This window comes from Athene cunicularia, assembly GCF_003259725.1.
Source record: "Athene cunicularia isolate RWA chromosome 9 unlocalized genomic scaffold, athCun1 chr9_part1, whole genome shotgun sequence".
NCBI lineage: Eukaryota > Metazoa > Chordata > Aves > Strigiformes > Strigidae > Athene > Athene cunicularia.
Genome location: NW_020799110.1, coordinates 1,439,001 through 1,464,412, shown reverse-complemented (window position 1 = coordinate 1,464,412; position 25,412 = coordinate 1,439,001). Strand labels below are relative to the sequence as shown.

Below are 25,412 nucleotides of genomic sequence, written 5' to 3'. Positions count from 1 at the left end.
GGTCGTGCGTGCCTTAAAGGCTTTGTGGTAAAGCACAACAGCGAGCAGATGTGCACGTCATAACTGCGACTGTTGAGAATTAAACCAAATTAATTGCAAACCACTGTAAAACGGAGCTGGTCCAGGGAACAGCTGTTAAACCTGTGAACGGAGCTCTAACTTTTTGCGAGAGATTCTCGCAGAGTGCTGTGCTAAGCCATTCCCTGGTTATTAAAGACCTGATTGCACACGGGCATAGATTAGAGCAGAGCTGGAAGGAAGGTAGGGTTGGTTGATCTGGGGCGGATTAGAGTGGTTTTTGAACGTAAGGCCGCGTATGGCTAGTGGTCAGAGTTCCAGCTTAGTGTTCCCAGGCAGCAGCTTGATTTATTCAGCAGCGAGGAGCAGTGTTGTCAGGTAGAATAAATAGCATCTGCCTAACGTGCAAGATTTCAAGTAACATCTGGATTTACCGGGGGCTCGGATGGCTTTCCTGCTGGCTTCAGAGGTCTACCATGTGCTGGGGAGTGTGGCCACTTCAGAGAAAGTCCAGCTGGCACAGATGGGTTTGTATCTGGTTTACGGTTCGATAGAGAAGCAGCTCCTCCTGAAAGGAGCTGTGTGTACTGCTAAGGATGACTACCACCGCTTGCACTAAAAATTAAAAAATGCTCTTTGCATTCAGGTCTGGTTTGCTTTAAATCTTTGGTTTGGGAGGGAGAAAGAGGCTGGTATTTCAGTGTTATTAAAACCAATTAAACTACAGTGTGTCTGTGAGGATGATTTTAGACTGTCAAGAATAAGTTAGCATAACCCTGCAAACAGGATTGACTGTAGTTGGTAGATATTTTTTTTTTTTTTTAATCTGAAAGTAAAGCTTTAAATACACAATGCATAAGCACGGTATGTTATTTGAATTTCTGGACTGATTTAACTTTCTTTATTCTTGTAACACACAAACTACCTTGTGTTCTAGTTTAACATAACTCATTTTCAGGGTTTGGACAAAAAATGCACAGCTAGTCCTAGCGTTAGAAAGATACCGTGTAATGTCTTGCTTCCTCAAATTTTAATAGATATTTGTATCCGGGACCCGCTTCTTTTACTCAGTATTCATGGTTTATCTGGAGGATTAGATGTTTTCTGGAACCAGTTTTTCTATTCTTTAGTGAAAGCATTCTTGAACTGCTCTTCTGGAGCTTTATTCTGAACTGCCTCTGTTCAGTAACTTCACCGTATTCAGATGCTAATGTGGGGTGTCTCTTGTGAATGTCTGGCTAGAGACTGGAATTAGCATATTTGGAATAGGTTTGAAAAAGACTTTTTTTTCTTTGCTTATATTTTTAGAATTAGGTTCAAGGGGAGGATAGTGTGTTTTGTAAGTGGTTTGCAGAACTGAAATCCAGTGGGCCTACGAATGGTGTGGCATTTCTATTACTAGTCTGTTCTTTAGAGTGGATTCTTTTCGTTATTAACATCTACGCTGTAGGGATGATGCAATAAACTCTTAGACATTTACTATTCTTCTTTAAATGTTTGTGTTCTGATGGTATTTTCTTGGAACTGGAAAAGTGCAAGCGGAAAAGGTGGTGCTTGCTTGGGCACTAGACTTGCTGCAGATGGCATTGGAGAAATGGAGATATTTGTTGAGATATTTGCCAGGAACTGGATTTCTTCCACTCTTCTCTATTTGTGAAAAAAGTGTTTTAAAACCTATCACATATAACTTTGATTCTGAATTCTATCTGAAAATGTGTATGTTAAATCCACCTATAACAATTACAAATGTGATGGAGAAATGTTTGGGCAATTGGAATGGTGAAGAAACTGGATTGCCTTTTATGTTTGGTTTGGTTGGGGTTTTTTCCCCTGTATTTTTTTTTTTTTTTTTGGCTGTAATTATCAGCATGGCCCATCTTCTGCTTTTCTTACATTTAAAAAAAAAAAAAAAGTAGTCCTCTTTCTTCTGCCTTTTGATAGCTGTCCTCAACATCTTAGTGAAAACAGTTTGTTTTCTGTGACAACTGAGCTGATGATAATAGACTTATGTGAGAATTAGTTATTTTGGTAAGACTTCTATTAATAACTGATAGCCTTAGGTGCAAAGAAGCAGATTTTCTGTGCTGAGTAGTTCGTTGTTAAACATCTTCTTGAGCTAAAACCCTGTTGCAATCAAATAGTGAAATAAAAATGTGCATGTGATTTGTATGCCAGTTTAGGGTAGTAGTTCGTGTGTCCACGTGCAGTGGTAGAACCTTTTCGGATGGGGAGCCTTACTCCTGTGCCGGAGGACAACTCTTGTTTGTTTGTTAGGTGTGAATGCAAGGCAAACTTCATCTAAACTCAGTGCCAAAGCGAAAGGCTCAGTCTGCCGAGAGAAGGTGTGCGTGTATGTACGTTTAAGTTTTAGAGACTTATTTTTACTTCAATTAATCTTCCTTCTTTAAGGTTCTGAGTTTTCCACCCCTCGTGGTGTAAAGGCTTGTCTGCCTGGTAAGTCGTGCATCTTCGGGTAGATACAAGTTAAAGCTGCCACAGTCAACCTGTGGATGCTGTGTAACAGCTATTTCTAGCCTGGTTTATGTCACTTTTCTGGCTCATCTTAGAGCACTTCTAATCCCACCCGTTCATTTGGTGTGCGTGATGATTCAGGGAGGCCCGTATATTTGTGGACGCAACAAAGGACAGATTTGTTGCACTCCTGCACATCTGTGATGCTTTCAGAAGAGTTTGGTTCTCTTCAGCTCAACCTGAGTCTTCCCGTTCTTCCGAGAAAGAAAAGAACGCAGTAAAACCACCGCTTCTGATGCAGTGATTTGATGTGGAGTTTGGTTTGCTAACAAAAAGGCCTTTTTGTGAGGGATCCGGGGGAAGTTGGTCCAGCAACGATCGCCGTGCGTCCCCTGGTTGGTGTTTAGGAGGCTGCTCTGGCTGCGTCTGACCCAGAGGCGCTTTGGAAGGAGCAGCAGGCTTGTTCTTCACTGCTGGCCTCGGGGTCGCGTGGCTTGGCTGGAAGATGTGTTCTGGCCACGCACCTGCCGCGGAGACAAACTGAGCAGGGCCACCACTGACGTGCTTTGGCGTGTGGGAGCACTGTGGGGCTTCAGCTGGCGCTGTGTCCACTGCTGCTCGTGCAGGAGCTGAGAAAATAAATCCTAGCTCAGGCAGAGAGGAGTGGGAGGGTGTATTAGTCTTTGTTGTGATACTGAGAGGAGCACTGAAGAGACAAGTGGTGAGGAGAAGGGTGATAAGAAGAAATAAAGACAGACCCAGATAGTATTTGGGAGCCAGCCAGAGTGTAAACAAATCATCTGGGAGGTGAATTTGGAGTGATTTCAAGAGAGGAGAGGCTGTGAATGGATAAAAAGAGAAGGTAATTTAAGAGCATGGATATATACTGAGATCAAGAGGAAATGTTATCTTGATCCTAATGTTTGGAAAACTGTAGGAGGGAAGATGTGAGATGAAATGGCAGAGATGGGTGTATTTTAGTCAAAACAGAGAAACAAAGCCTTATCCTCCCGGATGGTGATGGGTGGATAAAAGGAAGTCATCACAGTATGTGCCTGTAATTTGGTAGCAGGATGGAGAAGGTGTAAATGTGTGTGGCAGGGAGGAGGGGTTGTGTATTTATAATTCTGTTAGCAGTTCTAACAGTGTTGAAAGCACAAGATAAAGCTAAAGGATTACCGAGCCCAAAGGAATGCGGAGTTTGAGTGATAACCTCACCCTTCAAAAATTGCAGAGTGCTGGGATTTAAAATTATAGTATTGTGTATGACAACATAAAAATATTTAAATGAGATAAGCGTGGAACAGCTATAAAATATTTTCCTTCAACATATGGTAAAGTTTTCTTTACCTCCGTTGTTGTGAAGGTGTTTTGACAGATGGTTTGTTTTTTTTTTTTTAATTTTTCTATGTGGAGAAGTTAGTAGTGAAGAAGAAATAATAGTATGTCTCTCACGGCAGTGACTAGTTTCTGTCATTAAAGGTGCAAATCAAGGTTTTGTATGCTTGGCAGATGTTGGAAAGCCAGTAAGTAACTTTCAACGAAAGGGCCAGCTAGTTCCATTATTAATTGATTCTCTTCTGCTTCACAGTTGAAAGATGCATGAGTGTTATGCAGTCTGGGACTCAGATGGTTAAGCTGAAGAGTGGAACCAAAGGGCTGGTTCGTCTCTTCTACCTGGATGAGCACAGGACCTGCATCCGATGGAGACCGTCCAGAAAAAGCGAAAAGGCAAAAAGTAAACTTAGTATTTCTTTAAATTTCTGGGGCAGTTCAGTATTAGAATGTGATTTAGTGGGATCAATTAAACAAATGCATTTTGATGCTTATTTTAAATGTGATGGGATGCTTACGTGAAGGTGTTGAAGAGTGTGAGTAGAGTTCAACCACCTACTAAAAGTTCAGGATTATGAAAGGAAGGGGAGTGTCGGTCAGTCAGGTGTCAGCATATTCCATAAATTTCTATGAATTAGGAGCAAACTGTAAAGGGACTTGATAACAAACTATGCTGAACTCTTTTCAATGTGTACATCACAAATTTATATGCAGAACCTAGAAGAGTTTTGACTGAGGTTTCTTAATCTTAACTGTTACAATTTTCCTCAGGCGTTATTACATCTTGAAGTTACTGTGGAGCATTATTTCTCATTGAAACTGTTCCTGCTGCACTGTTTTAAATTGGAAATTCAAATTACTGGTTTACTGAATAAAATAAGGAGTAGAAATTCACATAACTGTCACGGAGGCTTAAGATTAAAACTAAGCAGTTGGGAAGGCTACAGATAGCGGCAGCTGATGTTTTGGGGCAGCATGGGGTGGCTGAGAGCTGCGGTACCAGCACAGCTCCGTGCCCTGGCGCTGGGAGCCGTGTCACCCTCGCGCAGCGATGGGTACCCCTTTCCTCCTGCTGTAGGTGGTGGATATCCAAGCATGTCAAATCTGGTTTCCTTTTTCCCCACAGTTGTCATCGATTCCATTTACAAAGTCACCGAAGGCCGGCAGTCTGAAATCTTCCACCGCCATGCCGAGGGGAACTTTGACCCCAGCTGTTGCTTTACCATTTACCACGGCAGCCACCTGGAGTCACTGGACCTGATTACATCTAACCCAGAGGAAGCTCGCACCTGGATCACAGGGCTGAAATATTTGATGGCTGGAATAAGTGATGAGGACTCGCTCGCTAAGCGACAGAGAACACACGATCAGTATCCTTTTGTGAGCCTGAGCTCCAGCTTCTGATTCAACATTTCTGGTTGGTTTGTTAGTGACTTCAGCAGAGGGTGTCCTTTCACTCCCCTTGAGTCACCAAAACTCTTGCACTGGAAACCTGAGGAGTGGGTTTGACATGGACACTTCTCTGTGCAGTAAACCAGCTGTGCCTTAGGGACTGGACTAAACTGCATTGAAGTCAGGGATGAGGCTTGCATTTTGTTAGCGAAATTCTTATTGAAGGGTCAAACCAAGTCATTTCTAGTTATCTCAAGAAACACTAACCCCAGCATGATTTCAGGGTTTCTGTCATCTTCTGTTCGCCCAACTCTGCTTTTATTCTGCTGATGCAAATCGCAAGGTCCTTCAGAAGACATTGTTTTCAAGATACTGTCCACTATTGTCAGGAGCACAGATTTTTAAAGCTCCTGAAAATGTTTGTTGTAGCCTAATAACCAGAATCAACTTCTTGTGACGATCACGTCCATTCAATATTTCCTTGCTGTGCTTTCTCTCACAACAGTGCTCACTAGTATGTTAAATACAAACACTCTTGCCCCTAAACCAAAACGAGCCCATCTTGATTTAAAATTGTAACCTGTCTTTTCTCTCACATGGAAATCTGCAGTGATCACTTTTAAATACTTCTGGAGGATATACGTACTTCAGGTATTTTTAATTCATATTTTCACAGTTCTGATACAAGATAGGCACAGACCATTTGGGGATATATTGCATGCTCTGTTGCACACGAACTCAGCTTGCTATATTTATCCACGACTTTTCTGAGCTGCACATAGCTGCTGTATGTTCTCTACTGGTGAAACATCACTTTAGGTCTTGTTTGTGTTATCAAATGTGGCAGCTGGGAGGCTGCAGATAGCATGACTGTGTACCAGTTCCAGCTAAAGAACTTAACAAAAACTGCAAAGGGGTGTAGCTGCAGAGATGGGGTAAAAGGTACTGGTTAGAAAGTGCAGAATTTCAAGCAGAATGAAGGGAGGAGTAGAAGATACTGCAGCAAGCCCAGCAGTACTTGAAAACTCAGAGTACGTTCTCAGAAGAGAAGCACGTAGCAGAAATGTGAGTGCAGAGGAGCTGGTAATGTTAACCTCGTTGTAAATAATTGTCATAAACCAGCACTGCCTTTAAGCATTTGAATGAAACTCTAGCAGGGGCAGGAGAGAAAAAACTGTTTCATTGTCACATCAAACCTGTGTAAACCCGCAGAACATCCCAGAAAAGGTTATGTTAGAGAGGAGCCATGTGCTGGGTGAAGAATTGCCTCTTGTTTTTTGAATTTGACAGCTGCTAGCTTTATCTGGTGTCATTTTGCCCCTGTGAGAGGAGAAAGCGCTCAGACATTTGCTCTATCTGTTTTCTCTGTGCAACTTAAGATTCTGTGGAGTTTTGTTGCCCTGGGGAAGGTGTGGCACGGGGTGAGGGCAGAGATATTGGAGAGAAAGTGGTGGGCAAAGAAGCTGTCCAGAAATGGAAGAGTTACTGATGTACGATGAAAGATCTGTGTGACAGTCTTGGAGGAGAGAGCATGGAAAAACAAGAGTGGTTAATTTTTAATGAGGTTCTTAAGAAAACCACAAGCTGATGATAATGTACTTGGGCTGATTTCACAGACTTTTCCTGATTCCCTCCTCTTGCACTAGATTAACATCATCCCTGATATCATTGAGCTTGATTCTTTTGAGTTGAGGCATGAAATGAGTAGCCCTCAGATATAACAGTCTTAGTTACCCCAGGTAGGAGGTACAAGAGCAAATTGTACCAGAAGGTGTACAGTAGCAGAAGTGCTTTGGCATCAGCGTGGGGAGAACCATGTAGACAGCACCAGACCTTTGCCAGCAATGATTTTATTTCACAGTGTATCCCAGTAACTCTAATGCAGGCTGCGAGGAGTCTTAAATTGAGATGTTTTGCCCAGAGGCACTGACTTGAAGAAGACACATTTGTGAAGGCTGGATTGAATAACACTCAGTTCTTCTCCTTGAAAGGTGTTAAGGTCCTCTGCTAGGGAGGATTGTCCTCCTGCCCAGGGCAGGGTCTTATTCTCCTGAGTTTGAGTCTTGTCTCTCCACCTGCCTGGTGGCTCTGCATCCCTTTTCTGTGAGGAAATCGCCCCTTGTACTTTTCCTTGACACGTTTGTAGCTGGGTCAAACAGACCTTTGAGGAGGCTGACAAGAACGGGGACGGCCTGCTGAATATTGAAGAGATCCACCAGCTGATGCACAAACTAAACGTGAACCTGCCCCGCAGGAAGGTCCGGCAGATGTTTCAGGTTGGTGGCCTCTAACACATAGTTGTTGTGGTAGGGGAGTGCTGGTCATGGTCTGCTTCTGGACAGATCCAGAACAGGATCTGCAAGTTGGGACTTAAAACTGTCCTTTCCAGCAGCTTACAGACTTCTTCCAAGTCTTAACTTTCTGTAGACAGAGACGCATCAGAACATTGTTTTAATGATGTGAACTACATAGAAGACAATTTATTAACACTGCTTTTTCATATGCTTTATTGTTTTCATCTCTCTGAACTGAATTGTTCTGTGCTGGCATTGATGGATGATGAAGTTACCCTGTTTCTCTTGAAATCTTCTTTAATTTCCTTTATGGAAAATTATTTAATAGAAACTAGCTTTATGAAAGTCATTCATTTTTTTTTAACAACTTCCTCTTACTTAGCCCGAATCAATTTTTCACTTTTGTTGTCTGAAAACAGTTACCATTTTCCACCAGCCCTGGTGTTTACTGTAGGAAAGGAAAGATAAGCCAAAGACATAATAGAGACAAAAATAACAATTCCTTAACTCTTCAGAAACAGTACCAGCCAAAAGCTGGTTTGCTATAAAACAGGGGAAAGTTGAAGAATCTTCTGTGGTTGAAAGTGTTTTGTTTGTCTAACATAAAATCCATGTTAGTGATGCATCCATGGAGTATCAAGTTACTCCCCAGAGACTTGAGAAGTGTGGGAACTGGTGGGGTTGTGTTGTGGAGACTAATTCAGGTTGTGCTTGTTCCCACAAATATGTAGTTAGATATAAAATGATTTAAAATCCCATTTGCCACCAGATACCTGGGTGTTATTTTCTTCTCAGCTTGCTTGCTGTGATCTGATTTTATTGCTCAGGTGACAGCAGCACAAACAATGTGTAAAGCAGTGCAGCTCCCTGGGGTCCTCGGGTGTTGCTGGCGGTGTAGACTGCTGAAGGAGGGGCTGAGCATTCTGAGGAAACAAAACGTCTGTCTGTCTGCACTTTGAAACTGTCTAGGAATGAAGCGGGGCACTCTAGCAACCATCAGCCTTTGTGTAATCAGAGGCATCTTTTGGTTAAAAATAAGCTGCTTTACTTATTTTATTTTTATGTTGCTGCGGTCGCTGCCAGCCTGTACCTGAGCTGGTACCCTCAACCCCACAGGCGTGGTTAAAGTTGTCAAGGTTGAATACAGAGGAAAGGTGAAGGTCTGTATGCTGTCAGGCAGTCAGGGCTCAGTCCAAAAGGCCTGACCCCACGAGCAGGGCTGTGTGCCAGGAGTCCGGTGGACTTCCAGGACTTAATGGAGCATCAGGGGAGTGGCAGAGGAACTCCGGGGCAAATCTTCACCCCTATGTCTAGCTGCTCTGTGCTGTTCTTGCACCTGATCTGCTCGGGTGGTGCTGGCTGCGTGACCCAGCCTGGCGCAGCCCCCGCCCTGGAGGAGCCCCCTGGCTCCAGGGGGGCCAGGCTCAGGGAGCACTGCAGGGCCCACATCTGGGAACAGAGAATGGGGCTGCTGCTCTGGTTCTGTCTGCGTACGGGGCATCGCTGGTGGAAAGATGGGTTCCTCATCTAGGGCAGGCTTCAGAGTTAAGTGGAGTGTTTCCTGTGAGGGCAAAAGTGGGTCCTTGGAAAGCAAAGCAGGCCCGAGATGTGTCCGCTGCATCCTGTTAGACTGGCTCCTCTCTGCACGAGTGAGGTCGGGCGCCAGCTGGAAGAGCTGCCTTGAGGAGGAGGAAGTGATGGCGGGTGGGGACGCCCTCCCTCCGGGGAAGGTTTTTGGTGTACCGCTGCAGAGACAAGCCAACAGGTTCGAAGCCAAGTCCGTGCTAAAAGGACTCGGCACAGCCCGTGTTCTGACCTGAGCAGAAAGAAGCACGGTTTCTAACAGAACGTGACTTGGGAATGGCAAAAGGGCCTGTAACTACAGAGAAAAACCATTATATACAGCTATGAACGAAGGACATTATTCATGGGAACGCTAACACGTTTCTAAACATTTATTTCACTTTGTCTCCATTAGCTGCCTCCCCCCTCTAACTTGGCAAGAGTTGTACCTTCCCTGAAGTTCATTTTTTGTGGAGACCTACATAATGTTTGACAGCAGTTCTCCAGAATATATTCTTTGCTTTGGATTTTCAAAACAATCCTCTTAGGCAGATGTTCACAGTAAAAAGCTTGTATTAACATGCGTTAAGTATTGTTTTCTTCCTAACTCTGAGGATAAACAAAAACTGCCATCAAGACTGGGGCTATTGGGCATATATTTTGGTGTGGAGTCTTATTGCTGCTGCAGACTTGTCCCCTCTACAGAGTGCTGACAGGTGGCTGAGAGCATTGCAGTTTGAATTAACATACATTTAAGACTGATATTGTTCTGAATGTTTTAGAATGTCAGACCCTGTTACTGGGGGAAGCCACGGGGTGAAATTATTATGTACCTTGCTATGTTTAATCCGGGATAACTGCAGGGCATACAGGAGAGCAACAGATCAGAATAAAGCCCAGGTTGAGCCTCTTTACATGGGAGACAAATTCAAAACTAAAGACAGAATTGAGACTTTTATATGAAACCTGGGTCTTTAATATAGTAACTTTTCATCAAAAAAATCGAAAAGATGGTATTTGCAGTTACTTTGAACTACTAAGATCTGAGTCTGAACAGATCTTGTAGACTAGAATTTATTGAATTTCTGTTTGTGTGCATAAATCCTGTTCTGCTTTGTTCCCTGCATTCACTTGTTTAGCGTGCTTACCTGAGCGTCTTTACCTCTTAGGAAGCAGACACAGATGAGAACCAAGGAACCCTGAATTTTGAAGAATTTTCAGTGTTTTACAAGATGATGTCCCTACGTCGAGATCTCTACTTACTGCTCTTAAGCTATAGCGACAAGAAGGATCATCTCACTCTTGAAGAACTTGCTCAGTTTCTAAAGGTGGAACAAAAGGTATGGGAATACTCTGCATCCATATATATATGTATGTAAGTACATTCAAGCCGAGGGAAAGAATTTTATGGAGAAATTTAGCTTGGGGCAGGGGGTAAAGCACAGCTATAACAAAAATGAAATCTAAAGGTGAAGGTCTTGGCAGATATACTCTAGATCAGGATGATAACTGATATGTTTTAAAGCTAGAAACACATGACAATAAGAAGAGCAAACATCTATGAATGGTTTGTCTGTGCTTGGCTTAATGCAGTAACACGTTAAGGTGAATCTTTGTGTTTGCATATCCTTTTCTGTAAGCAAAGTTGGATCCTACAGTACCGTTGCATATCCTGGGAGTTCCCCTGTATCAGTAGTAGCAGTAATTACGAGGACTGCTGCTTTTATTATTGACAGCAGTTGAAATATTGACAAAGAACCACCTCATAAATGTGGCCTAAATCTGTTAAAGGGAAGATTACACTTCTGTGACGTAATACAAAGATAGATATTGCCCCAACCTGGCCAAGGGTGAGGTGTCCAGGATTCTATCCCTTTTTTCCCCCCTTGTGCTGCCTTTCCCAGTTTTTCTTCAGGAAGGTCTCTTTTCCAAGATTCCTCACGGATGTGTGGGACTTGTGCCAAGAAAATTTCATATCTGGAGGTCGCACTTCTATCTGAAGCTCCTCAGAGAGAAGCAATTGAGGGAGGTGAAGTTCAGGGAACAGACACACTGATGGGGAATTTAAAAGCAAAATGAAGCATTAGTAACTCTGTTGGGGGAGGCAGCGGGTCTGCCGAATGCCTGACAGAGAGAGATTGTCTCTACTACGACACAACTCCAGAAGCAAAGCTGGGCCAAGATCAGAGATTTTTTTCCCCAGTGTGCTTGTGAACAAAGTTGTGGAAGCAAATGATATCAACCTATTCCTATATATGTTGCTCCAGTGGAGATTTTTATGGCTGTCTTGAAAGAGACTGGATTACCACAAAAACTGTGGAACCCATGGAGGGAACATGTGTACTGGACAGTGAGGAGCACAGATGGAACCCTGTGGTCTCTAGGACTGTCTGCTTCTGGCAATTGGTCCTGGGTTGTTTGCTCACCCCGTGGGTCCTTGCAGAGTGTTGTTCTGAAACAACCTCGTGAAAATTAATACTAACATCCCAACCTACTTCAGCTGCCTGGGTGTGGATGCTCTTTGCAATCACTGAATAATCTCCTGTGCCATTCTGGGCTCCTGCCTGTGACGACTGCTCTGAGTTATCCCTAGCGTAAAATGTCAACAGTCTGTGCTGTTTTGCTGCTGAATTTCTCCCTGTTGCCCCTGTGGCAATTCCCTGGCATGTGTGACTCCCCGGTTCTTCCTTCCCTCCCCTTGAAACATGGAGCCCTGTCACATCGCTGATCTCGCTGTGATAACCTCAACACGCAGATTCCTCCAAGCAATCTGGTCCTGGCAGTTCTACTAATTACAACTTCAAAGCACAAAATGTTTGTGTTTTTTTTTTTTCCCTTTATGCTATTGCCCAAATTTTTTTGAGCTCACTGCTTTTTCCTTTGTTTCCTTTTTAATCACTGCCTTCCTCTTGGGTGCCCTTCAGTGGAGCACCCTTGACAGCAGCAGCAGCAAGGTTGACACTGATGAGAAAGCAAAGAAATGCTCCGGGGAGGACACGTTCATGGAGATGCTGAAGTGCCCAGGAAGAGCTGAAGAGCAGTGGTATGAGAGGGCACTCAGGGACCTGGAGCAGGAAAAAAACCTGCGAAAGGAGGCAGAAAAGCTGTCTTTGTGGGTGCACAAGCACATTATGAAACTACTGATGCAGCAGGAAAAAAAAAGTTGACTGTCGAGGCTGGCATACTGCATCCTCTTCTCTGTCTGCACCCTACTGAAAGTGCCGAATGTGGACAGGGCTATATGTCCTAAATGCCCTGCCCAACACTGTTCCCAGAGCAAACAGTAAGAAGAGTGAAAGCGTGATCTCCTGGAGATAAACCTCTTGGCAGTGCAGTTTAAAAGCACCTTGCACTTTCTTTGCCTTTTCCCTCTGGTCTTCCCACTTCCCAGTGTTAACAGATTTACCCTTTAATGTTTTCAGAACACAGACGTGATAACAATGGCCTCGGGTCAGGCAAGATTATCTTCAAAAGCTGATAATGGTTCAAATCATAATGGAGTTCTGAAGTGCCTTCAACTAAACAGCATTTTGTTTTTTGCTCTTGTCTGGCTGCTTGGAAATCTATGAACAGTCTGTCCAACTCCATCTGCTACTCTTTTGGCAAGACTTTCACATATTCTGCAGCCCGAGGATAGAACAAAAGGGGTTTGATTTTTTTTGTTAGCTTGCTAAACTGGCTTCTTTTTTTAGAAGCTCCCTGTTGCCTTCAGCCCAAAGCTTCAGAAACAGATTATTTCCACTTAGGTGCAGTTAAACTCGGCTCATTGCTATTGAAATTGCAATTACATGGCTTCAGATGTCAGAAGGGCAGAAAGTAGGGTGGTTTCCTGGGATGACTCCTGGTCCTGCAGTTCTCTTAGCCCAAATGGTGGTGAGGGAGGACATCCCCAGATGTCCAGCCACGTCTGCATGCCTGAGTGTTGTCCCTTTGGGAGTGTCCTTTCTTAATAAACCACAACCATTGTCTGAGTGAGTCCTCTGCAGAACCTACTCCTGCTCTATGACAGACTGCTTCCATGGCAGGATCTCCCGGCTCCGTGGGCTGAGAGCTTGTCTCATACTTGCCTTGGAGTAGTGGGACTCGGGTGAAATAGGCTCTACAAATGTCATCTTCCCTCTTAAAGAGCAGCTTTGCTGTTGTTAGCCATCCTGGACCTGCATTTCTGAGTGAATTGGCCTCATTCTGCCCTGGTCGTGCAGCCCCACAGCGACACTGCCCTGTGCCCGGCGGAGGTCAGCCAGCCTGGGGCTGTTGTCTGACTGCTGTCTGTCCTTCCCTCCTCCTCTGCTGGATCCCTAGCACATCAAGTGCTTTTATTTCAGTCATAGCAGAGACCTTTTTGACTCTTGTGCTGATGTTTTTACACAGTTACAAGGCTGCTTGGCTGTTACAAACCTGAAATGTTGAGTTTTGCTTTTCTGAGGGTGAGGTTTCCCGTGTGCCTGCTTGCCACCTGCTGCCTTACCATGGATCAGTTACTTTGCAATACAGTTTTCATCCGTCCTGAGAAGAAGGACAGCCCGCTGAGATCTCGCCTGCAGCAGCCTTCTCTGCATGCTCCGGGGAAGTGCTGCATATTGTATGATGCTCCCTGTCGTGCTCCCGAGTGACAGGAACCAGATGGAAATGTTAATGCCACGCCACCGTATTGGTACCAAACTAGTATCTTCTGTGGGTAAGAGGGCTGCTGCCATGTGCAGCCTTAAATGAAACTGGTGGCAAAAATTGCTGCCCCCGCTCATTTTAACTGAACTGAAGAGGAAGTAATTTTATAACAATTACACCCTCAGAACATGCACATATAATTATGTAAAGCTTTCCCTTAATTATTCAATGTGGGCCTGTGCATTTTGGGTTAAGCCCGCCTGAGAGAGTGAGTTTACTCTTATTACTTGTCTACACTAATTACACAGTATCAGAGGAACAACTAGGCATGTGGTGAATAGTGAAAACGTGACCAAAAGTGTTAAGAAGTGGGGATTAAGTTCACTTTTAGAAAATGAATGTTTTGAAACAATTACACCTGCTCTTTTGGCAGAAGTTTTAAAGGGATATAATGAGACAGAATATGCCAGAGCATGTCGGTGCGTGTAGGCTGTGGTCTGAAACGGTACTGAAGGACATCAGGAACCAGTATCCTAAAAGGAGCAGGAAATTATAAGAATATCAGTGTTGGTACATGGACTTTGAAAAGAGAAGAGACCGTGGAGCTTGCTGATATCTGAGAAGGAAGACAATGCCAGATCACCGTGCCTGATCAGTCCCTGCTGCTTCCCACCAGAACCTGCCACTGGGGCAGCACAGGCTCTCCACTGCAAAGCAGGCTGATGCCTTCCTCCCCGCCTCGTGCCTGCCCGAAAGGATCATCAGTGGCTCGATAGGCATCTTGCACTGAAATTGGGGGACTGTCTTTGCTTTGATTACTTACATTTTGATTTTTCCGATAGAATGTTTAACTGATCAACTAAAGCCTAAACCATTAGATCACCTGACAGGCTGGTGGGTTGGCATCCTGTCTAGGAACACCTGCCATTAACATTGCACTTCTTTTCTAACTTCTTCCTTTTTTTTTTTTCCCCTGACTTCTCTTCTACTTTACATTCCTTTCTCTTCTTTCCTCTCCTGTGAGAATGGGAAATGAGAACAATTGCCATTTGTAGCCTGTGGGCCTTTGAGAGAAGAGGGCTCTCCCACTACCTGCCATTGCAGTGCTCAGCAGCTTCAGGTGGCATTAGAGTTGTGGCAGTAGGTCTGTCTGACCTGCTTCCAGTGAGATTGATGAAATCAAAAGGGATTTCCCTCTTTCTCATACTACAATACTGAAAATTGGGGGTAATGTTGCTTTTTTTTGTAGGATCTTATTTTAGCAAAATTCATTTACTTAAACCCCAAGTTGTTATTGGTTATTCAAAGGCTGATACTCTTAAAGAACGTATCTGCATCAAAATGAAAGCTTTTAGTCAGGAATGTAGAAAGTAGCCATGTTTCCAAGAGAGTTTGGAAGCTCCACTATTGACCACCTTTGATAACCCATGTATCTAAATATTCAGTCATCAGTAATGACTGTTACTATTTGACGTTAATTTTTAGTGGAATACTTGAAACTGAAGTCGTCCTCTCTCAAGCTACAGTTCAAAAGCACAAATCGGTGAACTTTTCCCTAGCAGATGTGGCTTTGGACTAGATCAGACATTTTCCTTCCTAGAGCACACAAGTATCCCGCCGCTCAGCCATCAAGGAGCCATGTGGGATAATGAAAAAGTAAATTCTAGCCAGCTTGAGCTGAAGAAGGGCCTGCTCTGAATAGTGTTTGCAATCAAACAGCAACATCTACTTGAGCTAGGATAAGCGGTTATTTTTACTGCTGAATTGTTCTCTTTCCTATTATCCTCTGTAATTCCTCCAGGCGTCTCATGATGGTTGGCTTAGCTAGGAGATATAAATAAAATGTTTGGAGCAGCAGTGAGCTGAGCCACACTTTTCCTGTGCAAGAGAAAAAACAGAGGGAAGGGTGAAGGGGAGGAAGGCTGGAAAATATCTCCAAGTTTTTCAGCTCGAGTCACTGCATGAGTTTGAACTGCTCGCTTGCCTTCGGTTACTGTAACTTCCGATGCTGCCATGAGAAGTTTTTCCCCTTCTCTGGTAATTGTCCGTACTTAGGCTGTAGCTCTTTGTGTGCTAATGAGATATGGTCAGTCATGGGACACGCATTTCTTAGGAGGGGCCTGGCACTTTTGGCAGGATCAGGCCCTTAGAGAAGACCAGATCAAGAGAGACAACCTACTTCTAGATTTCCATATAGCCAAATGCTGATGCGGGGAATACTGAGCTGCAGGAAATAACGGAAAGCTCAAATTCATCAAAGGGTACAGAGCGAGCAGAGTAAATGGAATTGGTTTTGCCATCTGAAAGAGAAGTCCATTAGCAAGAGAACAGTTCGCAGAGGGACCATTTCTGGATTTAAACAACAAATATTGTGTAATCTGCACGATGACTGCCCTCAGCCCTGCCTTTGCCTGAAGCAGGCATGCTAACGGTGACATGTTCTCGAAGAGAGGGGACGGCTGGTCCTTTGCTTCCAGCCCGCTCCACGTGTCAGGGCAGTTGAGCTGAGGTTTTAGTGTCATCATTGTTGTCCTGTGATGGTATTAGTGGAGGAAATTAAATGCACCCAATTGTAGTTCTGGCTTTGGTTCTCTACAGCTTAAGGGAGGCGGGGGTGAGAAAAGCGATGAGCGATGGAAGCTGCTGCTTCCCTTTAATTCTAAAGGAAATACAAGTGTATGGTGATACTCTGGCCCCACCAGTCAGATAGGGCTTCCGTTGTGGGCTAGTTGAAGCTGATGACAAAACTTATTTGTTTCAGAAGAACTGTTGTTTTTCATTTCAAAATGTAATTATTTATCTCATAGCCTGTATATTATATTGAACTCTCTTGGAAGTAATGAAATTACAGGAGTGGAAAATGCATGAAAATGAAATCAAATCCTGCCAAATGTTTTCGCATGTTTAAGTAGATTATATTAAAGAATATAACTTCATAGTTCTCATTTCAGCAGTATTGCCCAGTACAACTATTATTAAGCATGCTCAACAGCTGATTTTCATCTTCAAACTAAAATGACACAACTTGTAAGTGACCGCTACCTCTCACTACTATTTTTGTGCAGCACTGACAAAAATCAACCCAAACCTTTTACAGTGGGGTTACTGACTGTCTTAGTCACATTTGACTGAACTCAGTGCTGGATCATAAAGTTTTTCAACTGAACCCAGAAGCCTGAAGTCGCTTTTGACATGCTGGTGATACGGTATTAAAAATAAGTACACCAACACTGTTGTTTTTGTGCAGATGAATAATGTGACGCCAGAATATTGTCTTGACATCATACAGAAGTTTGAGGTATCGGAAGAAAACAAGAAGCAAAATGTTCTTGGGATCGAAGGTAAAGTTTCTGATTTTGCAGTTATTTTTGTGCTGATATTCTGTAGTGGACTAAAAAAGCTTTCACAGTGTATCGGTGTAGCTTATAACGTTTGACTGCGATAGGAAGTTACATAGAGGCTCGGCAGGCAGCAGTGTAGGGGTGTTTTGAGACGTGGGAGAGGTGAGAGTAGGTGGAGTGAATTAGCTGGTGGTGTACAGCGATCCATCATAGCCACCATACAGTCACAGGATGCCTTAGGCTTGCATGAATTTACTGCTAATTGTGCATTTATAAGCATTCTATACTATGTCTGTTATACTGTAGCCTATTCTAGCTGCAGTAATAAAAGCAAAGTTTTTGTTGTTCTGTCTCTGTAGATCTAGAATTGCTCCTGTACAATCCATTGATTTATGCTGATGTGAAATACAGTATGGATAGTTGCATTTTCTTTGGGTTTTAATACCTTATACATTTTGATTGCTGAAGCAACAGTGAATGATATATTTATTCAGAACCCGACTTACTATCAAATAAAAATCTGAATTGGAACGAAATAAATTAAATGCCATGGCGTGTTAATTTGCCCAGAAGATAGCTTTCGTGAAGCAGCGTAATTTACGTGGTGGTGTGGGATGGAGGAGGGAAGGGGAAATCTGCTACGTGGTACTTAAATCCTGGGTGAGGCCTCCCAGATCTCCAGCAAGCTTCTGGTGTGCCCCAGGGCACTGGGTGCACATGTCCAGTCCTTTGCCTCCTGCTGAACACAGGCTGAGGTTCACTCCCTCCCAACAGAAATACTGTCTGTTTGCGGTAGCATCTAGATGAAGAGATCGTTTTTCTCTCCCTGAATAGTTGTGGGAAGGATATTTTCTTCCACCAGTGCTAGCAGAACCAATAGCCCCTTCTTCTGTTCCCCTTAGCAGAGTGGTTTTGTCTGGACTGCAGAAGGCAGGTTGAGCACGCTTGGTGCACTGGATTTGCGTGGGGAGGTTCTTCAGGGCCCCAGAGAGTTTTTACATGTGTGTTTTTGTCACCTGCCCCTTTCGAGGGTCTGAACGAAATATCTGATCTGAGAAGAGGTTGGGCAGTGGCTGTATTGATCTGTGGGTGTGTTCAGCCGTCTTGTATAGCTAGTATTTGTTACTTCTGTGCTTCTCTTAGAATCCTGCTTTCCTTTTTTACTGTTGGTTGTTAATTTCTGAAGAGGCTTAGCTCAATGCCATGTTTTGCAAATGCTTCTTGATTTTTTAGGTTGGGTTTTTCTGGCAGTCATAAATGTGTCTGTCTAGATTATATTTGCTTTTCTGGTTCAGAGCTGCTTGAAAATTGTCTGAGGACAAGGGTTGGATCTTGGGAATGTATTCCTCTTGAAGGTGTCAGAACTTCCATAGGCTTCAAGAAGAAATACCTCTGTGTGTGTGCCAGGAGTGGACTGGGTCTGTGCAGCCTCTTCAGTTTGCAAAGAATCAGGCAAGCTGCAGACAGCAGTTAATACGCTGAAAACTTGGGGTACAGGAAGATTATGTGATTTAGTTGACTCAGAGACGTGAGTTAGCACTGACAAGCATCAACAGAATAAAACAAATGTTAGAGCGCAGATCATTTGCTTGGAACTACGGGCTGTACCCGTGGCAAAACTGTTTCTCTTTGTTCAAAGGTTTCACCAACTTCATGCGCAGTCCTGCTTGCGATATATTTAATCCACTGCATTGCGAAGTGCATCAGGATATGGATCAGCCCCTTTGTAACTACTTCATTGCTTCATCCCACAACACGTACCTGACAGGAGACCAGCTGCTGTCCCAGTCCAGGGTGGAGATGTATGCACGAGTGCTGCAAGATGGTTGTCGATGTATTGAAGGTACGTTTTTAGTGAAACTTGCTGGCTGTGACAAGTGTGATGATATTTCTTTTAAGCACAAAGTCAGTGGCAAACTCGAAGCGTTAATGCTTCACTGATAAACTTTGGCAGCAAACCCCTGTTTTCTAGCAGTCTAACCAGAATTTCCCCATTGAGAATGGCCTTCTCAGGCAGACGTCACAGACACCGCTGTCTTCTCCTGCCTGCTGCTGTGGTGTTACGCTTTTCACAGTCAGTGCAAGTTTTCCCTTGCCCCACGTTTGTGTGAAGCATTTTTTGTTGCCCAAGCCCCAGTAAGGCAGTGGGCAGACATCTCCTTATTCCCCTCTGGTTTCCCGTGCTGGAGGTTGCTGCTTTGCAGGAGCACTGCCTAAGCCAAGTTGCTCAGAGTGAGCTGAGCCCGCAGAGACCTTTTTCTTTCATAAGCTGAATGGGAAAATGGGTGTTTGCATACGCAGTTCCTCCTGCGGATGCAAAGGGAAGATGAAAAGTGCCTGTAGGAGGAGGGCAGGTGAGCAAATAGTGCCTTCTGTCAGCACAGCTGTGTGTCTATTTCTGTCACCACCTTAGAGCTGACAACTTGGGATTGCTCTGCTGCAGTAGAGGTGATGTGCTGTTTCATTGGCTGGGTGCTGGTGGAAGAAACCAAGATGCTGTTTGATAGCCTGGAGATCCTGTTGGCTTCTTGTTTAAGTTCTGCCTGATTTAAATAATAACAAAGCTTTAGTATTTCTCAAGATTCTGGGTGGAATAAAGCCTTTTGATAAATTTAAATTCAATTTTTTAATGACTAGTATTACAAAACTAATCTCTGGCAAAAAATATTAATCTAAATTTAAAAATTAATTAAAGTGAATCTGAGAAAATGGAGTGATCTATCACTGTACTTTCCCTTCTGTAGGAAAGTTCCCTAGAACGCACAATAGTATGTTATTTCGCTTGACCTCAGAACCATTGTAGATCTGGCACAGCCTGGTAATTAGCTCTGTAGCTTACTCTTTGTGGAAGTTTTAACTTCCTGTAGAGGCAACAGTAGTGACAATTTTGGTGTAAATCCGGGGTACAGTAATTTAGTAAAAAAAGTTTTACTGTTCTAGTCCATCCTGCATGTGATGAATTTGATGCTCCTCTTACTATAGTCAGTTATAAAACTGCAAGTTTAATTGGGAGTGGAAAAAGACTTGAATTGTTTTTAAATAGTTTGTCTTCAGAAGCAGAAGCTGCTTTGCTTTCCCAAGAGATAGCTGTAAACATTATTTGACCTATTACACCATTGTAATTTTCTATATGAGGAGAAAAACCACAGTTTGATATAAGGGTTAAAAAACAGTTTTAGATTGCAGATTTCACATTTGATGTAGGAAAAGACTGTTTTGTTAGTCTTAACTCAATTGGTAGGTCATAATAGATTAAATGAAACTTGTTGACACCTGCATGGTTGAGTCGTGTACATGAGTTCTGCTGGCAAGCAAGACCAGCAGAAATGCTGAAGATCATGGGCATCTCTTAATGTATAGCTTTTTTGTCTTTATAGTGGATTGCTGGGATGGTCCAGATGGAGAGCCAGTAGTGCACCATGGCTATACTCTCACTTCTAAAATACTCTTCCGTGATGTGGCAGAAACTATCAATAAATACGCCTTCATCAAAAATGAGTAAGTGTAGGGTCAGTTTTGAAGCTATACCTGTCTGTGTAGTTAATCCCGTGCCAAAATCAACGTTCAACATCAGGATGTTTGTATATTCCTTTAAACACATGGAGAAATTATGAAGTTGTTTCTGTTCCCCTCTTTATTGCCTGTGATGTTTATTGTTCAACTGCATGGGCTCTTTCCATCAGTCGGATTAGGAAGTTTAACCTGAGGTAGAAAAACTTTTCAGGCATTATGAATTCAGTGATGTTTTGAACAGTCTCAGGCTATTGGATATCTACAGATTATTTTGGTCCTTTGAACAGAACGCCCCACTCATATCCACAGGGAAATTCTCCTTAAAAATCAGTACCATAACATTCTCTACCTAAGAGAAACACTTTATTTCAGTAGGAAAATTGAAAAGCTGTCTCATTATGTAGTATGAGGAAATAGTGAGGTGTGGAGTAGCGTTCAGGTTCTACTTTGTTTGCCATGGTACTCTATAACAGTTTGTTTATGGGTTTGGGAGTTGACATGCAAAATCCTTTATCCCAAACTGAGTGTTTCAGGATTACTGACAATGCAGAGACTTAAATAAATACCACACAAACTGCTTAAACCAGTTTGTGGTCAGCAGTGCAGGTCTCCTCTCTTAAAACACCGTGATGACAATGTCTGGGCGTTTTGTTTCTAGGTTTCCAGTGATACTGTCTATTGAAAACCACTGCAGTATTCAACAGCAAAAGAAGATCGCTCAGTACTTGAAGGAAATATTTGGTGACAAACTGGACTTGTCATCTGTAGTCACTGGAGATTCCAGACAGCTTCCTAGCCCTCAAGATTTGAAAGGGAAAATCCTAGTGAAGGTAACTTGCTACCGGCAGCGTGTTCAAAATGGACCAAAAGTCAGCATGTGGTATTTGTTGTAGATTTTCTTTGGCTTTGGAGAACCAGGTCAGCGGTACCATGTGGAATAGTACAGATGCAGTGAGTTAAACTGTGGAGCTTTTCCGAGACATGGAAACAGAGTTTACTCTGGATTTGACAGGTTTCCCAGGGTACTTCTGTGAGTGTTTCAACAGGAAGGTGATGTCAACAGCAGCAAAAACAAATTATTTCTATTTCTTCAGCATCTTATTGGACAGTTTTAAAGTCAGGTGCTTATTTTTAAACCTTAGCACCAAGACAGGAGAGCAGAAAAATTACGTGAAATGCATCATTATGAATAGAAGGAACTGTGCCACTGTTATCTGAACCTGGTATTTTATTTTCTTTGAAATTTGTTTAATTTTCTATTTGTGGATATTGTTCCGTGTGGTTCATATCCCTGTAGGATCTAAATGGTATCCTACAGTCCCTCCTTGGACAGAGTATTTTTGAAGTAATATAAAAGCATCTGAAAATTTCTTGCATTTTCTTACATTTCCCCCTCACCCTGCTGTGAGCAGTAGTTCATGAAATGAAACTCTTTTCACGGTTCATCAGCTGTGTTTATGAAAGAAGAGCCCTTCAGAAGGTGGCTATAAGGAGCGGCGAGGGAGGAGGCCCTGGAGCACTGAAGTTAGTGTTGTATGCAAGATTAATTGTTTGAGCCTCTCAGTATAAATGGATTTGATCTGAAAGGAATTTCAAAGACTAAGATGGATATAATAAGAGAGAAATGCAAGGCAGACCTTTGAGGGGATGATTAATAGAGTGGTGGCTTATTAGATTGTCTAATTTACTTTGACACATGGGGGCAATTACTTTGCTGTGAGCTCTTGAGATACTATTTCCCCCCCCCCCATCCTCTGTATCAAGCTGGCTACAAGCATTCACAATTTTGGTTTGATGTTCGTTTGAATATATTTCAATATATAGTACAGAGCTGACTCAGTTAGAAAAACCTTTTGAGTGTTCACCTGGATTTTAAGTGTCACTGCATCAGTTTTCTTGTGTAACTGGTAGTTAATGAACTGTGCAGGCATGTAGTGTCAAACAAAATTACATGTAATATCAGTCATGTGACAAAACCTGGCTTGAAAGACTATCTCAAGGCCCAGAAGGCAAGAGCGGCTTGGCGCTGTGCTGTTCTGCCCTGAGCTGGCCTTCCCAGCACATCTGAGTTTGTAGCTGCAGTTTGACTTCTCAGCTCCCAGTGCTGAGACCCTGTGAGCCGTTACAGAACGCCGTGGAGCTGGGCTGATGTTTTCAGAGGGAGGAATAGTACTTTAAGCATCACAGTATCTTTTCACAAAGCCCCGTCTCCTGCTTAGTCTGAGCAGCCCTGTTGGAAAAGATGAAATCGTATTTAGAAATTGGCATCTTGTTGAGAAGCAATTCTCATCTTTTCGCTATTATTTTTGCTCTGTTTTATACATTTTCCTTTGAAGGGCAATACTGATTCATTAGCCAAACAATTTCAAGTAATGGCATAATTTTCATCTTGCTAATGTATTACAAAGAGTAATTCTAATAATACTCACGGATTTAAGCCAGTAGAAAGGTGCCAGCGTGAAGTGAATTTGATCCACTCGTTAGCAGGGCGGCATTATGAATTTCAAAATGCAGACTATAAATCATCCATTTCTGCAGAAATCTGCCGGTAATTCTTGTCTACCTCTGTCACTGATGAAGCAGGTAGGCTGCAAACATTTCTGCAATCAGCGAGGAAGACACAGAAGTAATAACACAGAAGTTTAATAGGTGACTTATTAAGTAGCAGGTGATAAAGCAAGAGGCTGGCCATGAGATCCAGCTTGGGAGGTGCAGACTGGACGGCAGGAAGAGCTTTCTCAGCTGAGGGTCGTGCAGCGTGGGAAGAGCTGCCCGGGAGGCTGGGGGAGTCTCCAGCCTTTTATATCCGCAAGACTTGGCGGAGCAGAGCTCACCTCGGGCTGGTGGTGATCCCCTGCCCGTGGGGGACTGGCCCGGAGACCTTCAGAGGTCCCACAGCCAACGTTTCTAGGGTTCTGTGATGGGGCTTCGCTGGAAGTGGTCATACAGCAGGATTAAAGATGAATGCTCTAAAAAAGGATAATTAATCTGTCGGAGCCTCTTTTTAGTTATTTTTTTTTTTTTACCAGAAGTAGCCAATAACCTCTGTTTGCTGCTCACCTCTCTAATCAGATGTTGGAAACTAGACATGGAATTAAAGTAGTTCCTTTCTAATGTAGGTATATGACATTCACAGTGCTGGATTAGCAACTAATTTTGGATTGCTGACTACACTCTTGCATGAGCATGCAATATTCAGATAGGCTTTGCTGCTTCCTTCATGCTGATGGCTGCTTGCAGTGAGTTCTTCTGTGTCTTCATCTTCCATTCTGATGAAGAGCCTATAACACAATCTCAGCTTCTGATTTTTAGAGTTTTATTTTAGATATACGACAGTCTGCTTGCTAGGGGTAAGCCTGACATATCTGAGAGTCAACTCAAAAGAAATCTTTTGGACACTTGCTGGCTTGCTCCAGAGATGGGAGGTGGTATGCTTGCTTTTTTTTTTTTTTTTTTTTTTTTTAACAAAGATCTTTTGGTAACAAACTCTTCCAGAAATATTTAAATTATCACTTGTGATAATCTGGGTCCTTGAACCAGTTTGCATGAGACTCTCTGAAAATGAATTCTAAACTCTGGTCAAAATTTATATAAGGAATAGTTGAGGAATGGACTATACTGATCTTTGCACTAAGTAACACTGACCATGTGCATTTATTGTGAATATTTTTTTCCTTGTTTTAGGGTAAAAAGTTGCCATACAGTCTTGGGGCAGATGCTGAGGAAGGAGAAGTTTCAGAAGAGGATAGTGCTGATGAAATTGAAGACGACTGCAAATTAAAGCCCTGCTATGTATGTGCACAGACACTTCCCAGAACTGGTACATCCCTCCATGTCTCACAGGCGTAACCCTGCTTGCAGCTGTTAGCGCTTAGCTTTGATTTCTAAGTCAGGTCCTTAAGATACAGAAGTTAAATAATTCCACATTTAGATACGCAATGACGTTGTTTGGAAACACACGCTTTGTCTTCTAAATCATATGAATAACAGCTTTTAAGTACTTGACATGCACTAGACTGAAACACTGATGCCAGCACTATAAGCACACTAGGCTTTTTTCAGCTACAAATATGTAGTACTCAAAAGAGTGGCATGATGGAATTCCTGCACAGTTTTTAGATGAAAATTAGGACAGAAGTACAAATTTAAAAAATTTGAGGTGTGAAACATTATTTTTAATCCTTCTGTCTCTTATTTTTTTATACTGAAGATTGCTTTGTTCCCTTTTATTTCTTAATTTCTCATTTATTTTTCTGCTGTTAATTTTATTAACGCTTTTTTTTTTTCTAGAAACTGAAACTAGTGTGCAGTGCTAATACACATTATGCAGCGGGTGGGTTTTTTTCTAGTCAGGAGGCAGCCTTGCTTCACCAGTTAAAACTTTGGAACAAAGAAAATGCTATCTAGGGAGATGCAGAAAGAATAGATCAAATTCCATTTAATATTTAGCAAGTCTAGTGCTTATCTCTACTTTTGAATGTAGCCTGGTGAGTTTGCCTTGATGCCAGACAGAAACACCTATCTGTAGTTCTCGTTAACTGGTTTTGGTTTACATAATTTGTCTGTATCTATTAGCAATTGAAGGTTTTTCAGAATACTGGGGGGTTTGCTTTACAAAGTCCCCGTCTGAACAGGTTCAGAGGAAGTAGATGTTCATGCTGGTTCCTCCCCTCCCCTGATGCTGCGGAAGTGCTGGTGTCAGCAACGTCTCGTGGGGGGTTCATGTACCCCACACAGAAGGGGTGATCTGATCCTTCCCCTCCCCAGAGATAAACAACCCCCCTCTATGCTACTGGACAAAATCATGATTCATTAATTTCTTAATTATTTAAAGGTTAGATTGCACCTGGATGCCAGTGAACCCATATGTTCCACA

The 25,412-nt window shown here is 42.9% G+C and overlaps 1 protein-coding gene across 12 annotated transcripts in view; it reads left to right on the top strand.

Annotated features, from left to right (window-relative positions):
- Nucleotides 1–25,412, top strand: part of PLCH1 (phospholipase C eta 1) — a 68,864-nt gene that overhangs the window by 22,552 nt on the left and 20,900 nt on the right. For 5 of the 12 annotated variants that reach the window (XM_026855249.1, XM_026855251.1, XM_026855255.1 and 2 more), the window contains 9 exons: nt 4,082–4,228; nt 4,952–5,195; nt 7,364–7,493; nt 10,244–10,414; nt 16,930–17,023; nt 18,663–18,866; nt 20,401–20,521; nt 21,195–21,366; nt 24,221–24,328. In XM_026855249.1, the coding sequence (XP_026711050.1) occupies nt 4,082–4,228; nt 4,952–5,195; nt 7,364–7,493; nt 10,244–10,414; nt 16,930–17,023; nt 18,663–18,866; nt 20,401–20,521; nt 21,195–21,366; nt 24,221–24,328 (1,391 nt within the window). Of the gene's footprint in view, nt 1–320; nt 546–3,230; nt 3,353–4,081; nt 4,229–4,951; nt 5,196–7,363; nt 7,494–10,243; nt 10,415–16,929; nt 17,024–18,662; nt 18,867–20,400; nt 20,522–21,194; nt 21,367–24,220; nt 24,329–25,412 lie in introns of those variants that run through there. The other 7 variants (XM_026855248.1, XM_026855247.1, XM_026855254.1 and 4 more) reach the window with 5 other exon arrangements.